This window comes from Heterodontus francisci, chromosome 35 (assembly GCF_036365525.1).
Source record: "Heterodontus francisci isolate sHetFra1 chromosome 35, sHetFra1.hap1, whole genome shotgun sequence".
Lineage (NCBI taxonomy): Eukaryota > Metazoa > Chordata > Chondrichthyes > Heterodontiformes > Heterodontidae > Heterodontus > Heterodontus francisci.
The window spans coordinates 51,905,255-51,933,034 of record NC_090405.1 but is presented as its reverse complement, the minus strand read 5'-3'; the positions used below and the strand labels follow the sequence as shown (position 1 = coordinate 51,933,034).

Sequence of the window (27,780 nt, the reverse complement as noted above, 5' to 3'; positions counted from 1 at the left end):
GGAGACAGGAAACACTCCACTTCCTTTACCAGCAGCTGAGGAATTTGACTCTGAACACTGAAACAGCCGCCAATACCTTTAACAGAATGTTCTTTCTTTGAGGAAAAACTCCATAGATACGAGGTGACATGGCCTGAGAGAAAGCGGCTCATGGGTAAACGTGGGGACCCAAAGCAATGGAGCAGAGATCCTGATCAAACCAATTGATGGTTAAATGCATGTTTGTCTTAATGGTGAGAGATTCCATTTGCTGTCAAGTGGGGTTGACGATGAGAGTTGGTAAGAACACAAATTAATTTAATTGTTGAAGTGATATCTTTTATTGAATTTAAAAAAGAAATGTTTAAAATCAGGAATTCAGCTGTTACTTTGCGGGAATCTGCCTTGTGTTGGATCAACAATCTGTTTAAGTAAGTAAACAATAGATTTCCTCTGGTCATTTTGAACAAAGAAACGGGTTCGATGAAATTTCTAATTGTTATGAATTCATAATGTTTAAGGGTAACTGTCCCACTTATTTTAAGAGACTAGATTTGTGTTGTATAACCAGTGCCTTGATGTAAAGCATCATGGGTTTGTGGAATAGGATTAATTAATTTCCTCTCGTCTTTCCTTTGAACTCAATTATCTTCAATTATTGCTAACCCAGTACATTGTGGGGTCTCTGTGGGGTTGCAGTGACTCCAACATGCCCAGATTGATGATAGCAGAATGGGACCGAGTTGGCATTTTGTGCCAGATTCAGTAATCCGATATCTAGGCCCAGTAGGCTGGCAGTGCTCCAGGGCAATGCTGATCATTGACCAGCCTGCCTGGTTCATTATTGCTCTGGAGACATTGATTATCAGGCTCCAGCTAGCTCTGTGGGCCAATGCCCTAATAAACTGCTTCATTCTGGCTGGATGGGGAATGGGAAGTTGATCTGTGCTGGTAGACTATGTGGATTTGGCTGGTTTAATTCTAGATTGCTGCGCTGCCGGAGGTGCCGTCTTTCAGATGAGACATTAAACCCAGGCCCTGATTGCCCCCTCGGGCAGATGTAAAAGATCCATGGCCACTATTTCAAAGAAGAGCAGGGGCGTTATCCCTGTTGTCCTGGCCAATATTTATCCCTCAGTTAACATCAAAGAACAAAGAACAGTACAGCACAGGAACAGGCCATTTGGCCCTCCAAGCCTGCGCCGATCTTAATGCCTGCCTAAACTAAAACCTTCTGCACTTCCGGGGCCCGTATCCCTCTATTCCCTTCCTATTCATATATTTGTCAAGATGCCTCTTAAACGTCGCTATCGTACCTGCTTCCACCACCTCCCCCGGCAACAAGTTCCAGGCACTCACCACCCTCTGTGTAAAGAACTTGCCTCGTACATCCCCTCTAAACTTTGCCCCTCTCACCTTAAACCTATGTCCCCTAGTAACTGACTCTTCCACCCTGGGAAAAAGCTTCTGACTATCCACTCTGTCCATGCCGCTCATAACTTTGTAAACCTCTATCGTGTCACCCCTCCACCTCCGTCGTTCCAGTGAAAACAATCCGAGTTTTTCCAACCTCTCCTCATAGCTAATGCCCTCCAGACCAGGCAACATCCTGGTAAACCTCTTCTGTACCCTCTCCAAAGCCTCCACGTCCTTCTGGTAGTGTGGCGACCAGAATTGCACGCAATATTCCAAGTGTGGCCGAACTAAGGTTCTGTACAGCTGCAGCATGACTTGCCAATTTTTATACTCTATGCCCCGACCGATGAAGGCAAGCATGCCGTATGCCTTCTTGACTACCTTATCCACCTGCGTTGCCACTTTCAGTGACCTGTGAACCTGTACGCCCAGATCTCTCTGCCTGCCAATATTCCTAAGGGTTCTGCCATTTACTGTATACCTCCCACCTGCATTAGACCTTCCAAAATGCATTACCTCACATTTGTCCGGATTAAACTCCATCTGCCATTTCTCCGCCCAAGTCTCCAACCGATCTATATCCTGCTGTATCCTCTGACAATCCTCATCATTATCCGCAACTCCACCAACCTTTGTGTCGTCCGCAAACTTACTAATCAGACCAGCTACATTTTCCTCCAAATCATTTATATATACTACAAACAGCAAAGCACTAATCCATGCGGAACACTACTAGTCACATCCCTCCATTCAGAAAAGCACCCTTCCACTGCTACCCTCTGTCTTCTATGACTGAGCCAGTTCTGTATCCATCTTGCCAGCTCACCTCTGATCCCATGTGACTTCATCTTTTGTACCAGTCTGCCATGCGGGACCTTGTCAAAGGCTTTACTAAAGTCCATATAGATAACATCCATTGCCCTTCCTTCATCAATCATCTTCGTCACTTCCTCAAAAAACTCAATCAAATTAGTAAGACACGACCTCCCCTTCACAAAACCATGCTGTGTCTCGCTAATAAGTTCGTTTGTTTCCAAATGGGAGTAAATCCTGTCCCGAATAATCCTCTCTAATAGTTTCTCTACCACTGACGTAAGGCTCACTGGCCTATAATTTCCTGGATTATCCTTGCCACCCTTCTTAAACAAAGGCACAACATTGGCTATTCTCCAGTCCTCTGGGACCTCACCTAGAGCCAATGAGGATGCAAAGATTTCTGTCAAGGCCCTAGCAATTTCTTCCCTTGCCTCCCTCAGTATTCTAGGGTCGATCCCATCAGGCCCTGGGGACTTATCTACCTTAATGCTTTGCAAGACACCCAACACCTCCTCCTTTTTGATAATGAGATGACTGAGACTATCTGCACTCCCTTCCCTAGGCTGATCATCCACCAAGTCCTTCTCTTTGGTGAATACTGATGCAAATGCTGTATGCCTTTATATAAACCACATCAAAAAACCCTTAACGAATATAATCACCTTTGTAAGCCTGCCAAAAGATGCTTCACCTCCCGAAGGACGTGGATGAGCTTTCTGGACGTCAATGGTGGGCACTGAGGAAATGGCTTATGACCTGCACCCGCTTTCCCGCCCCTTCCCCTCCCCCTTCCCCCACTTCCACCGCCCCACCCCCCCCGTCCCCTTCCCTGCTCCCCTGCACCCTCTCAGCTCACCCCCTCACAATCCCTTCCCCTGCACCCCCCCCACCCCCTTACAGCCCCCTTCCCAGCTACCCCTCGCACCCCCCTCCCTCCACCCCTCCCCCTCGCATCCCCTCCTCCCACCGGCATCATCCTACACCTGTGTAGGGGCCCTAACAACCCATCTCGGGAGAGACCAAGGCTAACGGACTAAACCCTAACAGATAATCCGGAGCGGAACCCCGTAGGCGGTCATGTGTCACCTTTGGCATGTTTCCGGCAGTTCCTGCAGCCATACCGGTGCCAAACGTCATGCTCTGCACTCCTTTGGACCCCACCAGGAAGGCCGAGAGGGGGGTTTTGACGACTGGGCAACTCTCAACCTCCATAAACTTGCCCAGGCATGCGCCATGGAGAGGTCACTCCATAGTTGCCTCACAGCGACTGACACAACACGGAAGGCAGCAGTTACGGGTTATAAGTCCAGATAAATTGGCGTAGAAACTGGGCGCCACGGGTTGCCTTTGTCGGTGGGAGAGGTCATCGCACCTCACTGGACAGCTACCGCCCGCCTCAAACCGGGCAGCCCCCGGTCAATAAGGTTCTGTCCCGCCACAGTCTACCTGCTTCAATGGGTGCTTGGAGCTCAGGGTCATTGCCCGAAAGGTGGACTGATACACCGCACCAAACAACACGAAAAAAGGAAAGAAGGTACCAGCCCTTCGCTTTGCAAGCTGGAAAGTCAGAACTATGTGTCCTGGCCTGTCGGAAGACCTTACACAAATCAACGATTCTTGGAAGACCGCCATCATTAACAACGAGCTCAGTAGACTCAATGTAGACATTGCAGCACTTCAGGAGACACGCCTCCCTGCGAGTGGATCTCCAGCAGAGCAAGACTACACCTTCTTCAAGCAGGGCAGGGATCCTGAAGAACCAAGACAGCATGGAGTGGGCTTCACCATCAGAAACTCCTTGCTCAGCATGATAGAGCCTCCCTCAAATGGCTCGGAATGCATACTGTCCATCCGACTGCTCACCACCTCTGGTCCAGTACACCTACTCAGCATCTATGCTCCAACACTCTGCTCCCCACCTGAAGCTAAAGATCAGTTCTACGAGGAACTCCATAACATTATTAGCAGCATCCCCAACACCGAACACCTGTTCCTGCTGGGGGACTTTAATGCCAGGGTTGTGGCCGACCATGACTCATGGCCCTCCTGCCTTGGGTGCTATGGCGTTGGAAGGATGAATGAGAACGGGCAGAGACTGCTTGAGTTGTGTACCTATCATAACCTCTGCATCACCAACTCATTCTTTCACACTAAACCCTGTCATCAGGTTTCATGGAGGCACCCAAGATCACGTCGTTGGCACCAGCTGGACCTCATCGTCACAAGCGAGCCGCCTTAAACAGTGTTCAAATCACATGCAGCTTCCACAGTGCGGACTGCGACACCGACCACTCCCTGGTGTGCAGCAAGGTTAGACTCAGACCAAAGAAGTTGCATCATTCCAAGCAGAAGGGCCACCCGCGCATCAACACGAGCAGAATTTCTTACCCACAGCTGTTACAAAAATTTCTAAATTCACTTGTAACAGCCCTTCAAAACACTCCCACAGGGGATGCTGAGACTAAGTGGGCCCACATCAGAGACGCCATCTATGAGTCAGCTTTGACCACCTACGGCAAAATTGCGCAGAGAAATGCAGACTGGTTTCAATCTCATAATGAAGAGCTGGAACCTGTCATAGCCGCTAAGCGCATTGCACTGTTGAACTACAAGAAAGCCCCCAGCGAGTTAACATCCGCAGCACTTAAAGCAGCCAGAAGCACTGCGCAAACGACTACTGGCAACACCTATGCAGTCATATTCAGCTGGCCTCAGACACCGGAAACATCAGAGGAATGTATGATGGCATTAAGAGAGCTTTTGGGCCAACCATCAAGAAGATCGCCCCCCTCAAATCTAAATCAGGGGACATAATCACTGAGCAATGCAAGCAAATGGACCACTGGGTTGAGCACTACCTAGAACTGTACTCCAGGGAGAATGTTGTCACTGAGACTGCCCTCAATGCAGCCCAGCCTCTACCATTCATGGATGAGCTGGACATACAGCCAACCAAATCGGAACTCAGTGATGCCATTGATTCTCTAGCCAGCGGAAAAGCCCCTGGGAAGGACAGCATTACCCATGAAATAATCAAGAGTGCCAAGCCTGCTATACTCTCAGCAATCCATGAACTGCTATGCCTGTGCTGGGACGAGGGAGCAGTACCTCAGGACATGCGCGATGCCAATATCATTACCCTCTATAAAAACAAAGGTGACCGCGGTGACTGCAACAACTACCGTGGAATCTCCCTGCTCAGCATAGCGGGGAAAGTCTTCGCTCGAGTCGCTCTAAACAGGCTCCAGAAGCTGGCCAAGCACATCTACCCTGAGGCACAGTGTGGCTTTCGTGCAGAGAGATCGACCGTTGACATGCTGTTCTCCTTTCGTCAGATACAGGAGAAATGCCGCGAACAACAGATGCCCCTCTACATTGCTTTCATTGATCTCACCAAAGCCTTTGACCTCGTCAGCAGACGTGGTCTCTTCAGACTACTAGAAAAGATTGGATGCCCACCAAAGCTACTAAGTATCGTCACCTCATTCCATGACTATATGAAAGGCACAATTCAACATGGTGGCTCCTCATCAGAGCCCTTTCCTGTCCTGAGTGGCGTGAAACAGGGCTGTGTTCTCGCACCCACACTTTTTGGGATTTTCTTCTCTCTGCTGCACTCACATGCGTTCAAGTCCTCCGGAAGAAGGAATTTTCCTCCACACAAGATCAGGGGGCAGGTTGTTCAACCTTGCCCGTCTAAGAGCGAAGTCCAAAGTACGGAAAGTCCTCATCAGGGAACTCCTCTTTGCTGACGATGCTGCTTTAACATCTCACACTGAAGAGTGCCTGCAGAGTCTCATCGACAGGTTTGAGGCTGCCTGCAATGAATTTGGCCTAACCATCAGCCTCAAGAAAACGAACATCATGGGGCAGGACATCAGAAATGCTCCATCCATCAATATTGGCGACCACGCTCTGTAAGTGGTTCAAGAGTTCACCTACCTAGACTCAACTATCACCAGTAACCTGTCTCCAGATGCAGAAATCAACAAGCGCATGGGAAAGGCTTCCACTGCTATGTCCAGACTGGCCAAGAGAGTGTGGGAAAATGGCGCACTGACACGGAACACAAAAGTCCGAGTGTATCAGGCCTGTGTCCACAGTACCTTGCTCTATGGCAGCGAGGCCTGGACAACGTATGTCAGCCAAGAGCGACGTCTCAATTCATTCCATCTTCGCTGCCTCCGGAGAATACTTGGCATCAGGTGGCAGGACCGTATCTCCAACACAGAAGTCCTTGAGGCGGCCAACATCCCCAGCTTATACACACTACTGAGTCAGCGGCGCTTGAGATGGCTTGGCCATGTGAGCCGCATGGAAGATGGCAGGATCCCCAAAGACACATTGTACAGCGAGCTCGCCACTGGTATCAGACCCACCGGCCGTCCATGTCTCCGCTTTAAAGATGTCTGCAAACGCGACATGAAATCCTGTGACATTGATCACAAGTCGTGGGAGTCAGTTGCCAGCGTTCGCCAGAGCTGGCGGGCAGCCATAAAGACGGGGCTAAAGTGTGGCGAGTCGAAGAGACTTAGTAGTTGGCAGGAAAAAAGACAGAGGCGCAAGGGGAGAGCCAATTGTGTAACAGCCCCGACAAACAAATTTCTCTGCAGCACCCGTGGAAGAGCCTGTCACTCTAGAATTGGCCTTTATAGCCACTCCAGGCGCTGCTTCACAAACCACTGACCACCTCCAGGCGCTTACCCATTGTCTCTCGAGATAAGGAGGCCAAAGAAGAAAGATGCAAAGTACTCATTTAGTACCTCGCCCATTTCCTCTGGCTCCACACATAGGTTCCCATCTCTGTCCTTGAATGGGCCAGCCCTTTCCCTAGTTACCCTCTCGCTCTTTATATATGTATAAAACGCCTTGGGATTTTCCTTAATCCTGTTTGCCAATGACTTTTCATGACCCCTTTTTGCCCTCCTAACTCCTTGCTTAAGTTCCTTCCTACTGATTTTATATTCCTCAAGTGCTTCATCTGTTCCTAGCCTTCCAGCCCTTCAAAAACTAAATGATTTGTTCATTATCACATTGCTGTATATGGGAGTTTATTCTGCACAAATTGGCTGCCATTTTTCCTACATTGCAACAGCGACAACATTTCAAAATACTTCATTGGCTGGAAAGTGCTTTGGGATGTTCTGAGGTGCTTTGGATGTGAAAGTTTTTCTTATGAGGTGAATGACCAGTTAATCTAGTTCGTGTTGTTGCCTGAAGATCAGGACATCAGGGAAATTCCCTAATCATCTGAGAGTCATGTCACAGGATCTGTTACTAACTACTTGAATCATCAGATGGGACCATAGTTTAATGTCTCACCAGAAGAGTGACACATCTGACAATTCTGAGCACCCACTTTGTGCATTGGAAGGTCAGTCTGGAACATGAGCCTGGCATTTGGCTCTAACACGTCCCACCTTAAAAAAAAACCTCACGAAAACTGAGCCCAGCTGATACACACAGTGTTTACATCCACTCATCACCAGTCCCACCTCTGTTGAACCTGTTCAATGGATTCAATTTGAAAAGGGACTTGGACTTAAAGGTAAGGAATTTACAGGGCTGCAGACAAAAAGTGGGGATGTGGGATGAAGCACAACTGCTCTTTCAAAGAGCCAACTCAGGCACAAAGGGCCGAATGGCCTTCCTCTAGGCTGTAAGTTTCTCTGATTTTACTTCCAAACAAAAGGGAAACATGCGTGCAATCATGTTTAAGGGACACAGCCTAATCAATAAACCTCTGGTTAGCTGTTGTGGTCAAAGTAAGTTTCAAAAGGGCGCTAGGGTTGTCAACTCTGGTTGGATGTATTCCAGGAAGTTTCATCACAACTGCCCGCCCCCACATTCCTGCCATTGGTCACTCGACATGTTTATCCTCATGGTACCCCACATTCCCACCTCCATTTTGAAAGTGAGCAGAATCTCGTTACCCAATTGGATGAATCTTCACTCAGTCAAACAGTTTTCCCATGCCCGTTGTCTTTATAATTAATAAAGAGTTCAAAGAAAAATTAAAAACAATATTGTTTAGTGGTTTTTCTGCTGGGTTGCTCACAGCTGTGTCCTGGAGCTCAATCTTCCAATTGTGGTAATCTGATGGTTGGTCACCTTAAATGGCTACAATAATTTAGTTTTTCCCATCAGATTTTTTTTAACCTAATTCAAGGATTAAAAATGAGGGGATTTAAAAATAACTTCTCTTCACATCGCTTTGCAAGAAACAAGTCAGATAAGACCCCCAAACGAGGTACTTCATAGAGTCATAAAGTCATTATGCACAGAAGGAGGCCATTCGGCCTATCGAGTCCATGCCAGATCTCTGTAGAACAAATCATTCTCCCACTCAATCCCTGTAGCCCTGTTATTTTATTTCCTGTAAGTGCCCATCCAATTTACTTTTGAAATCATTGATCGTCTACACTTGCAGCACCATCATAGACAGAGAGTTCCAGGTCATTAGCACTTGCTATGTAAAAACGTTCGTCCTCACATTCCCCTCTGCATCTCTTTCCCAAAAGCTTAAACCCTGAAGCGTTAACTCTGTTTTTCTCTCCACAGATACTGCCAGACCTGCTGAGTATTTCCAGCACTTTTTGTTTTTATTTCAGATTTCCAGCATCTGCAATATCTTGCTTTTATTTTAGCTTGAATCTGTCCCCTGGTCCATTTACGATTTTTGTCTATCTTAATACAATCTTGTACACCTCTATTAAATCTCCCCTCAATCTCCTTTGTACCAAGGAGAACAAGCCCAGCTTCTCCAACCTAACCTTGTAGCTAAAATCCCCCATCCCTGGAACCATTCTGGTAAATCGCCTCTGCATCGTCTCAAGGATCCTCACCTCCTTCCTAAAATGTGGTGACCAGAACTGGTCACAATACTCTAGTTATGGCTTAACCAGGACTTTATAAATGTTCAGCATAACTTCCCTGCTTTTGTACTCAATACCTCTATTTATAAAGCCCAAGATCCCATATGCTTTGTTAACTACTCTCTCAATATTCCCTCCCACCCCAAGTCCCTCTGTCTTTGCACGCTCTTTAGAACTGTGCCTTTAAGTGTATATTACTTCTCCCTATCCAGTCTGCCAAAATTAGTCAACTTACATTAGTCTGTATTAAATTCCATCTGTCACTTGTTTGTGCATTCTGTTAGCCTGTCTATGTCCTGTTGCAGTCAATTGGTATCATCCTCACTGTTTGCTATAACTCCAAGTTTGATATCATGTGCAAATTCCAAATCATTTATATATATATATATATATATATATATCAAAAAAGGAGTAATCCTAGCACTGACCCTTGGGCCTACTCCTGCTCCTAATTCATATGTTCGTATGTAACACCACTGTCTACCATCCTCCGATCTGAAAAACAATAATTTACTATGACTCGTTGTTTTCTATCCTTAATCCAATTTTTTATCCAAGCTGACACTGACTCTCCTATTCCATGAGCCTCAATTTTGTTAACCAGCCTTTTATATGTGGTACTATGTCAAACACTTTCTTAAAATCCATATAGACAACATCCATTGCTTTCCCTTTATCAACCTTCTCTGTTACTTCATCAAGAAATTCAATTAGATTAGTTGAGCACGATCTGCCTTTTACAAATCTGTGCTGGCTCTCCTTCATTAGCTCAAACCTCTCCAAGTGCCTGTTGATTTTTTAGTTTAGTTTAGAGATACAGCACTGAAACAGGCCCTTCGGCCCACCGAGTCTGTGCCGACCATCAACCACCCATTTATACTACTTCTTCACTAATTCCATGTTCCTACCACATCCCCACCTGTCCCTATATTTCCCTGCCACCTACCTATACTAGGGGCAATTTATAATGGTCAATTTACCTATCAACCTGCAAGTCTTTGGCGTGTGGGAGGAAACCGGAGCACCCGGAGGAAACCCACGCAGACACAGGGAGAACTTGCAAACTCCACACAGGCAGTACCCAGAATTGAACCCAGGTCGCTGGAGCTGTGAGGCTGCGGTGCTAACCACTGCGCCACTGTGCCGCCCATTAGATTTTTTCCCCCTGATCCCCTGATTATTTTACTGGAAAATTGAGGTAGATGTTGGTTACCATGGTGATCTAGTTTGGAGGCTATTCAACACCCCAGTTAGATGATTCAGGTATTTTATTTGCTTCTTCAGAGTCTGCAATTAAACACAGAAAATCTCAGGGCAGAGTGGGGGTAAGGGTGGGGGCTTATCAAATGTAAGCATATCTTATTTTGAGACAAAACAATTGCAAAATGATGAGCAACAAATGTCAAAGTGGGGGTTGGGGGGCAGTAAATATCTTTATGTTGAAGTTATCTGAAAGGTTTAGTTGCGACTCACTGACACTGTTGAAACCTACACTTGAGCAAGTTGACACACAATTTTACTGAGCAATGTGTGAATGTGAAGCTGAGAGTGCATGTTGAATAATGCATGAATTACTGGGGCTTTGACATCTTGGATAGTTCCTTTCTGTTGGGTGTTGAGGTGGAGCAGCCTGTGCTGGAAATATTCTGTAACGGGGAAGCTTCACTGCTATTATCTCCTTGAATTCTTCCCCAAACAGCAATTGTCTGTTTCTCCTCATTGAGAAACTTGAGTCAAGGGCCAAAATTCACAGCCGTGGACACAAAGTAAGAGAGAAGACTGAGTAAATCTGATGGTTTGGCAACATCAAATTTGTCTGAAAAGACTCTAGGTTCTGGGATTAAAGGGAAGACAAGGTGAGGTAAAGGTTTCCAAAGTTTGAGTTGCTGGAAGGAATGAGCTAGAGGAAGAGAATTCAACACTGAAGAATTGAGGGAGGAGGAAGAGAAAAGAAAGCAGGGGGTTTGGACAAGAGAGGGATGTTTAGGATTAACATCAAGAGAATAGAGAAAGAAAGACTGTGCACGGGAGAGAGAGGAGTTGAAGGCCAAGGAGGAGAGAAGGATCACATATTAGATGACCAATTTGCATCTTTCTCCCTCATAGGGAGAACTTTGAGTTGTCCAGCCCTTGATTCTGTGGGTTTTTAGAATGTGTGTCAGGTTGTGGGCATCATCTGACTTTCCCTTTTGTATCCCAGGACCATCGCTGCCAGATACCACAGGGCTGCTTTCATAAGAGATCTGGTTCGAGCATTCAGCGCAGTCACATTTGAACCAGGCTTTGCCCAACTGGGGCTGACAGAATAGCAGTAAGGAGCAGCAACCCAGTGTGGGTCACCCTCCCTCTCCAGCTCAGGGGCACTGAGGGCATGTGTAGCACATCCGACTGCTGCCCAGGCTTACGGCCAACTCAGCACAGACCTGAAAGTGAATCTTTTGGCCTGTGGGTGGCTCATTAGCACAGTGGGTAGTTACCTCCTCTGGGGAAAGATGTTCTTATTGCAGTTCAGTCCATGTGATCTCCAGGACTGAAGGAGGAGGAAAGGAATTTTACTGAACATTTTTCTCTCCTTATTGGCACTGGTTTTCATTTCTCTTTTGTTTGCCTCTCCCAGGAGCTGGCTTCTGCAGGGAGGACAGTCTGGGGGAGGGGGGTGGGGAGGTTGGTGACAGGAAGAGGGAAGGAGGGAGAGGATGGGATTGTCATGGCTCCAGCTATCATAGTGTGTGGGTTAGTCTTGACGGACCAGCTGGTTATTTCCTGCCCATCATTTTGGTAGTTTTATATTACCATAATGTATATATTCACAAAATCAGATCTAAGGCTTTTACCAATTACTTAATCCTGCCTCCCTATAATTGGTTACAAAATAAAAATAACCCCAAGTTTCTTCATTCTAAACAGAATATAGGACAAAGGTGCTGTAACATTAAACTACCTGTGTTTCTTTGTATCTTTTCAGGCCAATCAGAGCTAACTCTCTCACTGAACTGGCCATTGACTGCTGATACAAGTGAAGATTAAGCCATGGTATTAATGGGACAACCTGAAGCCAAGAACTGGGAGACTGGCCTGGAAGGCGGTGCGAGGATGCGAGCACTTAGTTCACAATCACAGGGCTTTGAGAACCAACTTATTCACTGGGTGAAGTTTTGTGGCAGTCGTTTTTTTTTCTCTGTCCTAGAGTACACATTCGTAGTTTTTGCTTTCCATCTAATAATTTGCAAGAGTTAATCAGTCAGCCACACTGAGGAGGTTAAACGCAACTGAATTACCCGGCAGTTATTTCCCTACAAGAGAAGCTGGTGATAAGGCTTGTGCTTGGAGAGCTGCTGGTCACCAGACAGTTGACTGAACTAGTGAAGTTGATACTTCCACAGTTACATTAAAGATGAGCAATCTTCAGACCCTGGTCCCAGCGGCGTTGGGATCCAATAGCAGTGAACAGCCACATTCATTGTTGGCAGAGACCACCACCCAGACAATTCTATATCTACTCATTTTAATCTTTGGTCTTCCATTGAACATGCTAGTCCTGATATTAGTCTACAAATGTCGACCTCTGAGAAACGTCACCAATATGTTTGTGGTGTCCTTGGCTCTGGCTGACTTTCTGATTGCACTTTTAGGCCTACCTGTCATTGTCATAGCAACCATTGCCCAGAGTTGGCCCTTGGGTGGGACCTTTTGCCAAATCTCAGGCTTCCTAACCTTCTCCCTGAGGAACGTCTCCATCCTGTCAGTGGCTGGGATTGCGGTGGACAGGTATTACGTTATCACAAGACCGTTTATACTCACCATAACAAAGGCGAAAGCTAAGAAGATGATTATGTTCTTGTGGTGGAGTGGGCTGCTCTGTGGAATCCCACCACTTTTTGGTCTTGGCCTTTACAAGTTCTCTCGTACAAGGTGTTTGTGTGATTACAGCTGGTCCGATGGAGGCTCCAGTCTGGCTTACGGAATCTACCTTTTCTTTTGGGTCTATGTGACATGTTTGGTAACAGTCACTGTCTCCTATTACTTAATATTCCGAGCCACCTGTGACCACTTGAAGTACAAAGCCAATCATTTCAGCCGTAACTTATCTCCTGGGCAGGAAGGCAGCTCGATCCTTACAGAAGTGAAATCCTTCAGACTATTGCAGGCAAGCCTTCCAAGAAAGTGGACCAGCTTCATATCTTCCAACTCAACCTTTAACCTAAACACAAGCAGCAGATCCGACCTAGCAATGGAGTCTAAAACAGCAAAGACCATTGTTGCGATGATAACAACTTGCCTGGTGACCTGGATGCCGTACTTCATTTTGAACTTTCATCGTGGCTCTCTGTCAGACAGCAAGGTTCCCCAGATGTTGGACTTCCTATCGACTTGGCTCACCTTTGTGAATTGTGCCCTGAATCCAGTTCTGTACGCCCTCCTGAATCGGCAGTTCAGACGCAGTTTCAAAGAGTACTTGCACCTTTGGTTTGGAGTCTCGGCCCAGCAAGCTACAGAGGAGGTCCCAGCACCAGCTGCCGTTGCCCATAACGGCGGCACAAACAAGAGCAAGAGCCGAACTGCTGATGGAAATGGCTTGGCTCCTTTCTCCATCATTCCAGGTACAGTTACCCTCCCCCCTGTTTAATTTTCAGTGCAGGGGGGCGGAGGAATCTTTAGATAAAGTTTCTGACAGTTATTAAAAAAGCAACTTACACTTGACAAAGCACCACATAAACTCATTCTGAAAATAGAAACCCATGGGATTATAGAGGGACATGGGTAAACAATTAGCTGTGGGACAAGTGAGCCCTTGGTTTACTGGTAGCATTCCCAAGGTGCAGGGTTTGAACTCCAATCCAGACAGTCCCTTCCAGCGGAGACTGGAACTCTGGCTCGGATTTCTAGGTTGAAATTCCGTGGGAGTCTTATGTCCATTAGGTCTGTATAACCATAAAATTCACCCCCTGTATAGGACTAGCCACCCCCGCTAGCTGGTAGCCACAGACGTGGGGAAGCATTCCCGTCACGACCTGTCAGACTGTAAATTGGCTTGTGAATCCTCCCACTGCTCTTCAAGGGGACGAACCTGTGTGTGATGTTGGGTAAAGATAGGGTCAGGTTCCTCTGATTCTTTTCCCCCTCCACCCTGCGCACAGTTGATAGCCGGCACGCAGTGGCTTGACCCCAAGATATCACAGAGTGCCCAGTAAAAGTGAAACTGGACCTCAACAGGGAATCAACACCTCCATGAGAGGACAGGATTATATGTTATTCTCAAGCACCTACAATGACCTGAATTCATACTCCCTGCTCAGCTCTCTCTCGGGGCCATTGTACCTTTCGTCTTCCAGTTGCCCTATCCCTTAAAGCACGTAAATCTGTCCAGGAACATGTATGTGATAACTAAAGACTTGGAACTTAGAGACAGAAGAATAGGAAAGGGTAAACTGTTAGAAAGAGTAAGGAAAAAAGACAAACCAAAAGTAGAGATAATAATGGGAGAGGGATTGCACGATGCAGTGAGGAAGAGAAGGGTACAAGAGTGAGAGAGGGGACAATGAGAGGGAGATTTTTTTCTTTCATGGGATGTGGGCATCGCTGGCAAGGCCAGCATTTGTTGCCCATCCCTAATTGCCCTTGAGAACTAAGCTTGCTAGGCCATTTCAGAGGGCAGTTAAGCGTCAACCACATTGCTGTGTGTCTGGAGTCACATGTCGGCCAGACCAGGTAAGGACGGCAGATTTCCTTCCCCAAAGGACATTTGTGAACCAGATGGGTTTTTATGACAATCGATGTTAGTTTCATGGCATAATTACTGAGACCAGCTTTCAATTCCAGAATTTTATTAATTAATTGAATTTAAATTCCACCAGCTGCTGTGGTGGGATTCAAACCCATGTCCCCAGGGCATTAGCCTGGGCCTCTGATTACTATTTCAGTAACATTACCACTACACCACTGACTCCCCCTGTGTAACAGCCATATGTCAAGGCAATGAGAGAAAGTGGAAGAGGCATACAAACAGTGAGGGGTAAAGAGAGAGGAAGAGTACCGCAGAAAGACTTGGAGATTGGGAGAGAAATGGAGAGATAGTTAGGGGAAGAGAGACACAACTTTTATTTTCCATGTGACTTGTAACACATTGCAACACATAAGTGACTGGAATTGGGCTCACACATTGGGTTTAACAGCGTTTACTAGCTACAATCTACATACACAAGACGGTAAGTTATCAGACAGCAGGAGCTGATGCAGATTATTTCTTGTCTCTTGACTACAGAGCTCCAGAGGTCAGGTTCGCCAGCATTCCCTGGGGATTCCTCACTTTACAGAAACCCTTTGATACGACCACGGTCAGCTTCCTTCCAGCGGAGAGCTGGTCCTGGTCAGGGACAGTCCAGCCATGCAGCCACGTGGAACGGAGAGCAGTAACAGACCTACTCTGCGAACGGTCAGTGATCTCAGCAATGGATGGTGACTCCCGGGAATAGACTGTGACTCCCAGGAATGGTCAGCAACCCCCAGGAATGGACAATGACCCCCAGGAATGGTCAGAGACCCCCAACAATGGTCAGCGACCCCCGGCAATGGTCAGCGAGCACCGAATCTTGGTTTTCCGAAATTGAATCAATCACTGGTAGTTTTATTTTTCAGGCAGTAGGAGATCATCCACACGTGCAAATACAACAAAACGTGATGATCATCGAGGGTCCCTAATGGGAAGTGAGGGATCGTCCAGTGTCCCCTATACATAGTCTGACACAATGAGTTTTCAGCTTCTGCTTGGCCCCTTTATTTATATGATCCAGTTTCCAGCGTAAACAGTTCAGTCAAACATCTTTTGTTTTAAAAATTTAATATTCCTGAAAGAAAAATGTTGGCAGCGCAAAGCCTGGTGGTCACATGGGTCCTAAACCCTGACTCCTCCCGGTCTCCCAGACCAGACGCCAAATATCAAAGATAGATGATATAAAAATTTAGCAGGGACAGACCATCTGGATGAGAAACACTCATCCTCCCCACAGCCTGTGAAACGTCAGTTGAAAATGCTCATTGTCTTATAGCTGGTTGATTCAAATTAAACTTTGATTCCAACTGATTTACCGACATCATTAAAATTCTTGTGGATTGTTGGGAATGTGGGTTATGGAGGCCCAGGTCCCAGTGTTACTTTAAACTGGAGCCAAGAGCTCAGGCTCCATAACTGATGAGAAATGAATTAAATCATTCCTTGGACTCGGATTTTGAAGCCAGGATTTTGTTGTTAAATATATTGTAAACCTGTTCACCCGTCTTACTTTATAACTTTAGTTGAGGGTGCCTGATGCTTTTCCTCTTTGTCTGTGCTATTTTCAGGTATTCTGAATATCAGACCGCGGGGATTACAATGTACGATTCACGTGTTTTTCTGCGTCTGATTTTCTCCCGAAGGCACTGCCTCTTCCTCGGAAACATTCAGTCTCCCGGGGTTGGTGTTCAGGTGACTCGATGAGTCTTGATGCTGAGTGTTGGTAAGCTGCCAGATCATGGCGAGTCATTTCATCTCTGATATCCAGAGGCACACTTGTGTGAGCATAGTCACTAGACAGTGGCCTGGAGACTATTTATTCCCTTGTCAAGAGCAAACGAGGAGATGGGACGTGGGTCTGTGTCTGTGATTCCCCCATGCGGTGATGGGACGTGAGGCTGTGTCTGTGATTCCCCCACATGGTGATGGGACGTGGGTCTGTGTCTGTGATTCCCCCACGCGGTGATGGGACGTGAGGCTGTGTCTGTGATTCTCCCACGTGGTGATGGGACGTGGGTCTGTGTCTGTGATTCCCCCACGTGGTGATGGGACGTGGGTCTGTGTCTGTGATTCCCCCACGCGGTGATGGGACGTGAGGCTGTGTCTGTGATTCTCCCACATGGTGATGGGACGTGGGTCTGTGTCTGTGATTCCCCCACGCGGTGATGGGACGTGGGTCTGTATCTGTGATTCCCCCACATGGTGATGGGACATGGGTCTGTGTCTGTGATTCCCCCACATGGTGATGGGACGTGGGTCTGTGTCTGTGATTCCCCCACATGGTGATGGGACATGGGTCTGTGTCTGTGATTCCCCCACATGGTGATGGGATGTGGGTCTGTTTCTGTGATTCCCCCACACGGTGACGGGACGTGGGTCTGTGTCTGATTCCCTCATGCAGTGACAAGACCCGGGTGAAGGGGAAAAGGTCCTCATGCAGCTACCAGATCTTAGTACAAGTCATGTGGTAAGGTTAACAACAAAGAGATTATGAGCGGCCAGCATTTGGTTAGTTTAGATGGTCAGGAAGTTTATTTATCTGGTTTGGAGAAGTGATGATTTCCAAAGTGTGATTGCGGCCGGACTCAACACGTTTAGCAGCACATAAATCACAATGCTGACAGTTTGATTACAGAGGGATTAGCGTCGGCCCTGGGTCAGTGGGGGCGGGATTTTGATATCCTGCCCTCTCTGGAGTTTCTTCTCACACTCGATTAAATAATTGACTCCATCAACTACCAACTGAACCAGCTCCACCTGCAGAAGGGAACAGGACAGGACATTCAGGTTTAGATATCTACAAGGGGGAATTGGAGGGATTGTTCGTTTGTTTGGCTGGAAAGAAAACCCTCCGCATCCCCCTGCCATTCTTACTCCCCCTCCCCCTCGGTCTCCCCCCTCTCCTCTCCTACCCGCCCCTCCCTCCCCTTCCTCTCGCTCTCCCCTCTCTCCCTTCCTCCCCCTGCTCCCATCACCTCCACTATCCTCTTCTCCCCCCCAAAGAAAACTCTCCACATCCCCCTGCCCCTCTGTCTCACCTCCTCCCTCTGCCCCATCGGCCTCCACTCTCCTTCGTCTCCCCTCGTCCTCTGCCCCCTCAGTTCCCTCACCCTCCCTCTCCCTCTCCCCTTTTCTCTGCCCCCTCAGCCCCCCTTCTCCTCTGCCCCCCACATCCACTCCATGATCATCCCCCTCCCCAATGAAAACCTTCTGTATCCCCCTGTCACTCCCACTCCCCTCCCCCAAAGAAACCCCTCCCTATCGGCTGCCCCCCACCTCCCCAAGGAATCCCTTCCCCCAAATGTCTCCCTCGTCTGATTCCCCTCTCCCTATACTCCCCCCATCCCCTCCTCCACTCCCCTCCCCTCCCCTAAAGAATTACGTCCTCCTCCCAATCCCCTCCCATGAACTCTCCCCTTGTTCCTTCCCTTTCCCTAAAGAATGCCCTCCCTGTCCTCTCTCCCATCCCCGCCCGCTACCTCACCCCTCCGCCCTCCCTGTCACACATGTAAGTGGGTAACCATGGTGACTGACCTCAGATTTCCCCAGCCGGTCCAGATTGGAGATGTCGAACACACTGCCAACAGCTGCAGTGTCCACTCCCCCGGTCCCACGTTTCTGCAAACGCAGGTTCTCCAGGATTTTTGAGAAGCGAGGATCCTGAATCAGAAATAGAATTTACACGACTAGTAGTTCCCATCTAACAAAAGGCTGTCTGTTAAACTCCAAACAATACGTGTTTCCCACTTTTTGGGTAAGAGATGAAGGGTAGGAGTCGGAATGGGCTCCTTCATATTGGCGATTAAAGGCATTTAGGAATAGAGAATGAGGTCATTGTAGAACAGTTTACGTTCAACACTCAACTCACAAATGCAAGATGTCTTTCCTACTCTTTGAGCAGTTAGTGCTGAGAAATCAGCCATTTGAAGGTAGGGTTGCCAATTCTGCTTGGGCATATTCCTGGAGATTTATCACATGGCCTCGTGCCTCCAACCTCCCCGCCCAGACACACTCACCATCTCAACACAACCATGCTCACCCTGGCATTTCATGACCAATCGGAAAGCATATAGACTCTTCCAACCAAATGTAAACATCATATCCTGTCTAGTTTCAGTACCAACATAGATCATTCACACAAGGACACGATGGCACGAGTGAGCTATGCTGTGCCAGAGCTCAGATGATTTTAGTTAAGGCTCTGCTGTCAATTGGGAACTGCACAGAGATGATTATTCTCCTTTTTGTTCCAACTAAACTCACTTTACTTTGGGGCACAGCTGGTTCTTATCTCCTGATTGTTGTTAATTGGCTTAGCAGAAAACCAAGGGTGTTACGAAAGATATGTAGCCTGCAGGGACCTTAAAATCCTCCTAGATTTTGAGAATTTTTTTTCTTTGTTGATTTTGTGTTCATAACAGCAAGAGCCTCTGCTACTGGGAAAGAAAGACTCCCATTTCAAGAACTCCCAGGGCAGGTACAGCCCGGATTAGATACAGTGTAAAGCTCCCTCTACACTGTCCCCATCAAACAAAAAAAAGAAAAAGAAAAAAAAACGGTTAGATACAGAGTAAAGCTCCCTCTACACTGTCTCTGTATGGGACTCTACCACGTTGAGTAATATATTTCCTCAATGAGGAATTTGGGAAAAAGATGTTTTAAAAATTCATTAAAATTTGTGATTCCCGTTGTCAGACATTGATTCTAATGCTGGAATGGTCAGTGAACTGGAGTCTGCCCCACCCCACATCCTCTTCACCCGTGAAAGAAGGAAAGAAAAAAAAACAGTGTTAGATACAGAGTAAAGCTCCCTCTACACTGTCCCCCATCAAACACTCCCAGGACAGGGACAGCATCAGTTAGACACCAAGTAAAGCTGCCCCTACACCGCTCCTTTTGATGGGAGGGCTAGGGGGGAATGTTTAACAAGAAACCCACTCTCATGAGTAACTATTTACTACCCCCAAAAATTATTCTCAAATTTGACAATATTGACAAAATCTGGAACAGTGTTAGAAAAACTATTGTAAATATTAGTACAAGAGTATGCACAAAGTCTGTTTCCCTGCGACAATTCCATCATACATGCAGCTTCAGTTGTGTGCATTCAAAATGTGCCTTGCAGGAAGAACGTGCAGTTTCAGTGCAAAGACCGGAAAATTGTGTTAGTTATTCATCTAAATATGGCTGCACACATTCTGGGGCCCTTAATGCACCCACATCGGGCAGTATGCGCAGGTACTGCTGACCAGGAAACCTTCAGCAGAAGGAATAGTGCGCAAGACATGCCGTCTCATCCAAATTTATGATTCTCCCACATCTGTGCAAATCCCACCTGATGGTGCACAGCTGTAGACCCACTCCCACTCATGCTCTTTCTTACCCAGTTCTGCAAGAAAGAACTTGCATTTATATAGAATCTTTCACAAAAAAGAAAGAAACGAAAAAGAAAAAAATGGGTTAGATACAGAGTAAAGCTCCCTCTACACTGTCCCCATCAAATACTCCCAGGACAGGTATCGCACGGGGTTAGTTACAGTGTAAAACTCCCTCTACACTGACCCCATCATTGAGCCCCAGTCCTAACCTCTCCTACAGTGCCAACATGGCAATTTCTGTTTCCTACACCAGCCATTCTGTGGACTTTTCAAGTCGATTTCTGTTCCATCCTGTTCCATTTTGCACAATGGGTTCCACCAGCCTCAGTTTAGTTTCTTGTGGGCATGAACTGCTTGTGCAAATGCTGCCCTCTAATTTGTCACTGAGTTCTCTCACTATCTATAGGAGAAAAACTAGCTGAATGGTTTCATTTCCCTTCAGTGATATTCTGAGTATTTCCAATGTTTTAGAACTTTCTGGTGCCTTTAAAGAATCATTTCAGTATCATGCACTGTGCAAGTGTTGTTATCCATTCTAGTCCATCACACGATGTGAAACACAGCTGGTAAATATGATTGAAATGGTACCTTGCTGAGCATGGGTAGTTTGATGTGTACCCCAGCTCGGAGTCCAGTGCCCAGGTTTGATGGGCAGGTCAGGATGTAGCCAAGTCTCTCGTTCCACATAAACTCCCAGCCTTTCTCAGCAATCAGTTTCTCAACCTAAAAGAATCATTGTTTATATCAAAACTCAGCGTGTGTAACTAGCTTTCCCAAAGTTGTCAAAAATAAATGGACAATGATAGAATTACATTAAATGTGCAACACAGAAACAGGCCATTCAGCCCAATGGGTCCATGCTGGCATTTATTGTCCATACCAGCTTCCTCCCACCCTACTTCATCCCAACCCATCAACATATCTTTCTATTCCTTTCTCTTTCATGTGTTTATCTAGCTTCCTCTTAAATGTATCTAGGCCGTTTGCTTAAACTACTCCATGTGGTAGTGAATGTTCTACATTCTCACCACTCTCTGGGCAAAGAAGTTGAGCTCTCGTAAAATGTAGTAATGGTTCCTAGAAAGTCAAGAGTAAGGTTTCAACTTCGCTCAGTCAGTAACATCCTCACCTCTGAATCCCACAGTAAGGGGCTTGACAGTCCAGTGCAATACTGAGGGAGTGAATTGTCAGATATTCTCCTTTTGTCATTTAGATGGATGTTAAAGATCCCATGGCACTGTTGGGAGATGAGCAAGGAATTCTCCTCGTGTCCCGGTCAACATTTCTCTTTAAAGCCAACCCACTGGCTGGTTAGTCACCTCATGGCTGTTTAGGGGTTTGTAGAAAGATTGTTATGTTTGCTTGGATAGCAACAGCTTCAAAGTAATTCATTCTATGTGAAGCTCTTTGAGATAGTTCTGAGAGATGTGATAAGATGCTGTATTAGTACAAGACTTCTACCGAAAGGATAAAGATTCCATTCATTTGCTAAAGGTTGGTGGGCTTATTGAATGGGATAGGTTCCTCGCCTTATGTCACTCCAATTGTTGGGATCTCCTCCCGAGAGCAAAACCTTTAGGCCAATGGATGACCCATATACCAGTGACACCACATAACAACAACCTGCATTTATATAGTACCTTTATGCTTAACAATAACTTACATTTATTTAGTACCTTTGATATAAAATGTCACAGATTGCTTCACTGCATAATAATCAGAGAAAATTAGACACTGAGCCATACAAGGAGATGTTTGGACAGGTGACCAAAAGTTTGGTCAAAGAGGAATGTTTTAAGGAGGATGTTAAAGGAAGAGAGAGAAGTAGAGTGGCAGAGAGGTTTAGGGAGGGAAATCCAGAGTTTAAGGCCTAGATGGCTGAAGGTAGGGCCATCAGTGGTGGAGCAATTAAAATTGGGGATGTGCAAGAGGCCACAATTGGAAGAGTGCAGAGATCTCGGAGGGTTGTAGGGCTGGAGGAGATTGCAGAGGTACGGAGGCGAGAGGCTGTGGAGGGATTTGAAACCAAAATGAAAATTTTAAAATGTAGGCGTTACGGACTGGGAGCCAGTGTCAGTCAGCAAGCACAGGTGTGATGGGTGATTGGAACCTGGTGTGAGTAAGGACATCGGCAGGGGAGTTTTGGATGAGTTCAAGTTTACGGAGGGTGGAAGATGGGAGAGCAGTGTTGGAATAGTCGAGTATGGAGGTAAGAAAGGCATGAATGAATTGTCACTTTGTAAGGGAGCACAGGGATGTCCGGTACCTGTGGAACAATACCCCAGTATGAGTCATCACCTTCAATATGTGGGGTAGTAAAGTGAAGGAGCAATTACTCCGAATGATGTTTGTCATCCTCTTGCTAGCAGGGAGGCAGGATGAGTTGATGACAAAAATCTATTGGGGACTGGGATACATGCCGTTTACTGGCTTAGAAATTCCCAAAACACAATGCCGTGTCTAATGCTTCTTGCTTTTGTCTCAGTCTTTACAAAACCAGGTGATGGAAAAGTCAATATTGCTAAAGGCCAAGATTAATGGCAGGCGTCACTGTAAGTGTTTGTGTAGGAGGGGACTCTGGTGAATAGAGTTCTGTTCAACGGTGCAAATCCCACAGAGCTGCCTTTGATGCAATAGTTTAACTGCATTTAAATTCAAGGGAGGGTGTGGAAAGTGAAATGCATTGCAGTCTTTAGTGTTTCCCCACACCACGGCCTGTTCAACAACGAAATGTACAAACACCAGGAATGACTGGAAAGCTGAACAATTCTGATCAAAGGCGGGAGTGGGGAGGTGGGGGAACAGGGGAATCTGAAATTTGAAGAGGAAGTGACGGAAATAAAAGGCAGCTTCTGAAAGTGAAGAGGAGGCAAGCTATCCAGAGGGAACTTTTCAGTCCTGGGAATGTTACTTCCCAAAACAAGTTAAATAGAATCACAGAGCACATATCCTGCCTGTACCAGCTCTTGGATGACCTATCCAATTATTCCCACCTCTCCTGCTCTTTCCCGATAGCCCTGTAAATTCCCCTTTTGAAAGTTACTATTGAATCTGCTTCCACTGCCCTTTGAGGGAGCACATTCCAGATCACAACAACTCCCTGTGTAATAAACTATTCTGCTCCTCTTCTCTCTGTCAATTATCTTAAATCTGTGCCCTCTGGTTACCAGTGGAAACAGTTTCTCCCTATTTATCAAAATTGGATACATGCTTGATGGGGGAAGATTTGCAGGGCTACGGGGAGAGAGTGGTGGGTAGTGGGACCAATGGGATAGCTGTTTCAAAGAGCCAGCACAGGAACAATGGCCTCCTCCTGTGCTGTAAGATACTATGAGAGTGGAGAGGGGATGCTGATGGACTGGTTGTTGCTTGGAACAGTTTACCTCTTTGAGGCCCCGACAGAATTTCTCAAACACCCTCTTCATGTTGCCTCCTTTCTCCATGGAGATGATTCGAGTGTGATCCTCCTCATTGACCCAGATTAAGAAAGTCTTCTCGTTATTGTGCCTGTAGAGCAGGTGGGAACACAGCAGTTTAAGTAGTTAAACAAAAATAGGCTGTACTTTAGGTGTATTTATACCCAGAAACACTCACCTTAATCACCTATTGCACCATCTTATCCCTGCTGACCTACATTACTTCCAGATGACCAGATTTAGATTTATCATCCGTGTATTTACTGTAATCTCCTGCAACCCCAAAATCTTTGTTCCTCTGACTCTGACTTTGTCCATTTTCCCCCCTTCACTATTGCAGATGCTGACTTCAGTCACTTGGGCCCCAAGCTCTGGAATTCTTTCCACCTCTCTCTCCTCCTTTTAAAAACCTTCTTAATTTTTTGTTTTAGTCCAGATGGTCAGACATTGAAGGATAGAACTGGAGCCTAATCTCTAAACACTTTATCAGCTTTTATTTAGAGGCACAGATTACAAACATACACCTCCTAACACAACAATCATTGTTTCAGTTTGCTCCCCCACCTGAACACAATATTCATTTACTATGCAATTAACAATTCTGCACACACACTAACCTGTACATGGAAGAAACTCCTAGATAGATTGAAGATGATGAAAATCCTGTAATTATTTAAAAAAAACAAATGGATGCAGTGTGGGATTGGAGGGGGAGGGCAGGGGAATGGTGGGGTGAGGGATTATTAGGGCCTTCCTTGATGGTACCCCTGTCTCAGCTCATCTGCTGCTGAAACCCTCAGTCATGACTTTATTACTTCCAAATGCGGCTATTTCAATGCACTTTTTGTCGTCCTCCCATATTCTACCCTCCATAAATTTGAGCTCATCCAAAACTCTGCTGCCTGTGTCTTAACTCGCACCCATCACCCCTGTGCTCGCTGACCTACATTGGCTACCGGTTGAGGAATTGCTTGATTTAAAATTCTCATCCTTGTTATCAAATCCCTCCATGGCCTTGCTCTCCCTATCTATGTAATCCCCTCCAGTCTTACAACTCTCCGAGATCCCTGCACATATCTAATTTGGTCCGTTTAACATCCCCAATTTTAATCACTCCACCTTTGGCGGCCGTGCCTTTAGCTGCCTGGGCCCTAAGTTCTGCAATTCTCTCCCTAAACCTCTCCACCTCTCTACCTCTCCTTTTAACCTCCCTTGAGACATTCCCTACCTACATTTTGACCAAGCTTTTGGCCATCTGCCCTAATAACTCCTTCTGAGGCTCATTGCCAAATTGTTTGTTAAATTGTTGACTTCTTAAGTCACCATTAAAGGCAGCCTGATTTCTCTTGCAGATTTTCTCTGACTTGCTGTATGTTTCCTACATTTTCTATTGTTTGAAACATGATTTTTGGCTTTGGGTTTGTGTGTATCCTGTAGCTTTGCTTCTTTAATATAAAGATAAATTGAACCAGCCTGATACTGAATGCCCGCTAATCCACTTAGAGAATGGCTGGCTTGGGGAATAATACTCCAGCAGCCCAGGCTTGCCCTGCATAGTTCTGCAGTCTGTTGTTATGTTGCCAGGAAACGATACCCTGTAACTATGGAAACTGGAACAAGCGATTATGCAAATGAATAAAGTCAGATTCAGGGCTCTGACTTGAGATTTAAAACACAAATATTCAGTCGGATCATCGCCCACTCACAGTTTTGACCTGTAACACACTTCCAAATTAAAATTTTGAGTGTGATTCTGTGCTGACGTACACATCGGTACTAATGTAGATAAGGTTGGCCACTCTGGTTGTCGGTATTCTAGGGGGTTTGATCACATAATGTTCAAACCACATGACATGTGGCCATGTAACACACGGCATCTGATCAAATGAACATATAATCATGTGACTTCTACAAATGTTGCATTTACCTTATAAAAGTTGGATCCCTTTGTCATAGTCATTTACAGCATTGGAAGGAGGGCCATTCGGCCCATCGAGTCCATGCCAGCTCTCCACGGAGCTATTCAGTCAGCCCCACTCCCCTGCTCAATCCGCATAGCCCTGTAAGCCTATTTCCTTCAAGTGGCCATCCAATTGGTCTTGATGTCATTGATCGTCTCCACTTCCTCCACCCATGTGGGCAGTGAGTTCCAGCTCATTACCACTCGCTGTGTAAAAAAGTTCTTCCTCATATTCCCCCTGCATCTTTTGCCCAAAACCTTCAATCTGTGTCCCCTAGTCCTTGTACCATTTGTTAATGGGAACAGCTTCTCCTTGGCTAATTTATCTAAGCTTGTCATAATCTTGTACATTTCGATTAAATCTCTCCTCAATCTCCTTTGTTCTAAGGAGAACAAACCCAGCTTTTCCAACCTAACCTTTTAACTAAAATCCCCCATCCCTGGAATCATTCTGCTAAATCTCCTCTGCACCCTCTCAAGGACCCTCACGTCCTTCCTAAAGTGTGGTGACCCATTTAATCCTCTCCCACAGCCCATGTCCACTCTCCCCTATCACTGACTCTACCCACCCATATAATCCCCCTCACACTCGTCAGTATTAAGTTCCATCTGCCACTTGTCTGCCCATTCTGCTAGCCTAGCTATGTCCTGTTGCAGGCAGTTCATATCATCTTCACTATTTGCCACTCCTTCACGTTTGGTGTCATTAGCAAATGTTGAGATTCCACTCTGTATTCCAAGATCCAAGTCATTTATATATAGCAAAAAAAGCAGTGTCCTTGAGTATTTCTGCTCGTGCTTTCACACTAAAGTTAAGAACCAGGAGGTCTCCTGTGAGCTGGTGAATAGGGGAATCTGGGGGAGGGAGAGGGGAAACCGGAGGCAGGGAGAAGAGGGAAACCTATTGCAGCTGTTGCTCCCAGCAAGGCAGGAAATACTGAGCCCTACATCCACTCTATTCTTCCAACCTCTGCTTGCGTCCCAGTCTCCCAACTCCCAGACCCTTCTACCTCCATCTACCTGCTTTAGTTCTGTAATCCTTAATACCTTGCCTAACAAAAATCTATCACTGTCAGTTTCGAAATGTTCAATTGACCTCCAGCTTCAACAGTTTTTTGGGGCAAGTATTCCAGATTTCCACCACCCTTTGTCTGAAGAAATGCTTCCTGACATCACCCCCGAATGGATGAAATTTCTGGAGGCCCAGTGCAGCCCTTTTGAGCATGAGTGGAATTTGAAGGCGGGATAGTTATACTGAGGAACTCACCAAATGCCCCGGGCATCAGGCCAATCTCTGGCCATCCCTGAGGATGTCAACAAAGGTGACACCGGTTTATCGAACAAGAAATGATCCTATGGAAAGAAACGGTTATATTTATTAAACCTGTTTACTCACAGGACCAAGTAATACTCAAAACAAAGCTACTCCCAGGCAGCAATAAATATCATCCCTCGCCTGTGAGTCAGAAAGAGGGTGCAGAATTTGCACTGACCCGTCAAACACTCCCAGGACAGGTACACCACGGAGTTAGATACAGAGCAAAGCTCCCTCCATGCTGTCCCCATCAAACACTCCCAGGACAGGTACACCACGGAGTTAGATACAGAGCAAAGCTCCCTCCATGCTGTCCCCATCAAACACACCCAGGACAGGTACACCACGGAGTTAGATGCAGAGTAAAGCTCCCTCTACACTGTCCCTATCAAACACTCTCAGGACAGGTACAGCACGGAGTTAGATACAGAGTAATGCTCCCACTACACTGTCCCCATCAAACACTCTCAGGACAGGTATACCACGGAGTTAGATACAGAATAATGCTCCCTCTACACTGTCCCCATCAAACACTCCCAGGACAGGTACATCACGGAGTTAGATGCAGAGTAAAACTCCCTCTACACCGTCCCCATCAAATACTCCCAGGACAGGTACACCACGGAGTTAGATGCAGAGTAAAGCTCCCTCTACACCGTCCCCATCTAACACTCCCAGGGCAGGTACACCATGGAGTTAGATGCAGAGTAAAGCTCCCTCTACACCGTCCCCATCAAACACTCCCAGGACAGGTACAGCACGGAGTTAGATACAGAGTAAAGCTCCCTCTACACTGTCCCCATCAAACACTCCCAGGACAGGTACAGCACAGGGGTTAGATATAGAGTAAAGCTC

General features: G+C 46.4%; 3 protein-coding genes across 5 annotated transcripts in view; 2 read left to right on the top strand and 1 right to left on the bottom strand.

Annotated features, from left to right (window-relative positions):
* Positions 1-11,395, top strand: part of LOC137350546 (stereocilin) — a 67,530-nt gene extending 56,135 nt beyond the window's left edge. The window contains exons 30-32 of the mRNA XM_068015204.1: positions 8,381-8,461; positions 10,786-10,852; positions 11,287-11,395. Of these exons, the coding sequence (XP_067871305.1) occupies positions 8,381-8,461; positions 10,786-10,852; positions 11,287-11,395 (257 nt within the window). The remainder of the gene's footprint in view (positions 1-8,380; positions 8,462-10,785; positions 10,853-11,286) is intronic.
* On the top strand, positions 12-16,353 carry LOC137350692 (probable G-protein coupled receptor No18). Of its 2 annotated transcripts, none has more exons than XM_068015570.1 (3): positions 12-279; positions 12,052-13,687; positions 15,349-16,353. In XM_068015570.1, exons 2-3 carry the CDS (start codon positions 12,481-12,483, stop codon positions 15,498-15,500), a joined length of 1,359 nt encoding a protein of 452 aa, XP_067871671.1. In that variant the 5' UTR covers positions 12-279; positions 12,052-12,480; the 3' UTR covers positions 15,501-16,353. The 2 variants fall into 2 exon arrangements, with proteins under 2 accessions (XP_067871671.1, XP_067871672.1); XM_068015571.1 differs by having other exon boundaries at positions 213-233.
* LOC137350693 (creatine kinase U-type, mitochondrial-like) overlaps positions 15,307-27,780 on the bottom strand; it is a 33,323-nt gene continuing 20,849 nt past the window's right edge. Inside the window, exons 6-10 of one of the 2 annotated variants that reach the window (XM_068015572.1) lie at positions 26,878-26,963; positions 23,618-23,741; positions 20,823-20,957; positions 18,391-18,516; positions 15,307-17,613 (exon numbers count right to left, since the gene is read on the bottom strand). In XM_068015572.1, coding sequence (XP_067871673.1) covers positions 17,497-17,613; positions 18,391-18,516; positions 20,823-20,957; positions 23,618-23,741; positions 26,878-26,963 — 588 coding nt within the window. In that variant the 3' untranslated portion in view covers positions 15,307-17,496. The remainder of the gene's footprint in view (positions 17,614-18,390; positions 18,517-20,822; positions 20,958-23,617; positions 23,742-26,877; positions 26,964-27,780) is intronic. The other variant, XM_068015573.1, reaches the window with a different exon arrangement.

Coding starts and splice junctions, on each gene's coding strand:
- LOC137350692 (XM_068015570.1), top strand. CDS start 12,481: ATGAGCAATCTTCAGACCCTGGTCCCAGCGGCGTTGGGATCCAATAGC. Junction 13,688..15,348: donor TCCTTTCTCCATCATTCCAG/GTACAGTTACCC, acceptor TCTTGACTACAG/AGCTCCAGAGGTCAGGTTCG.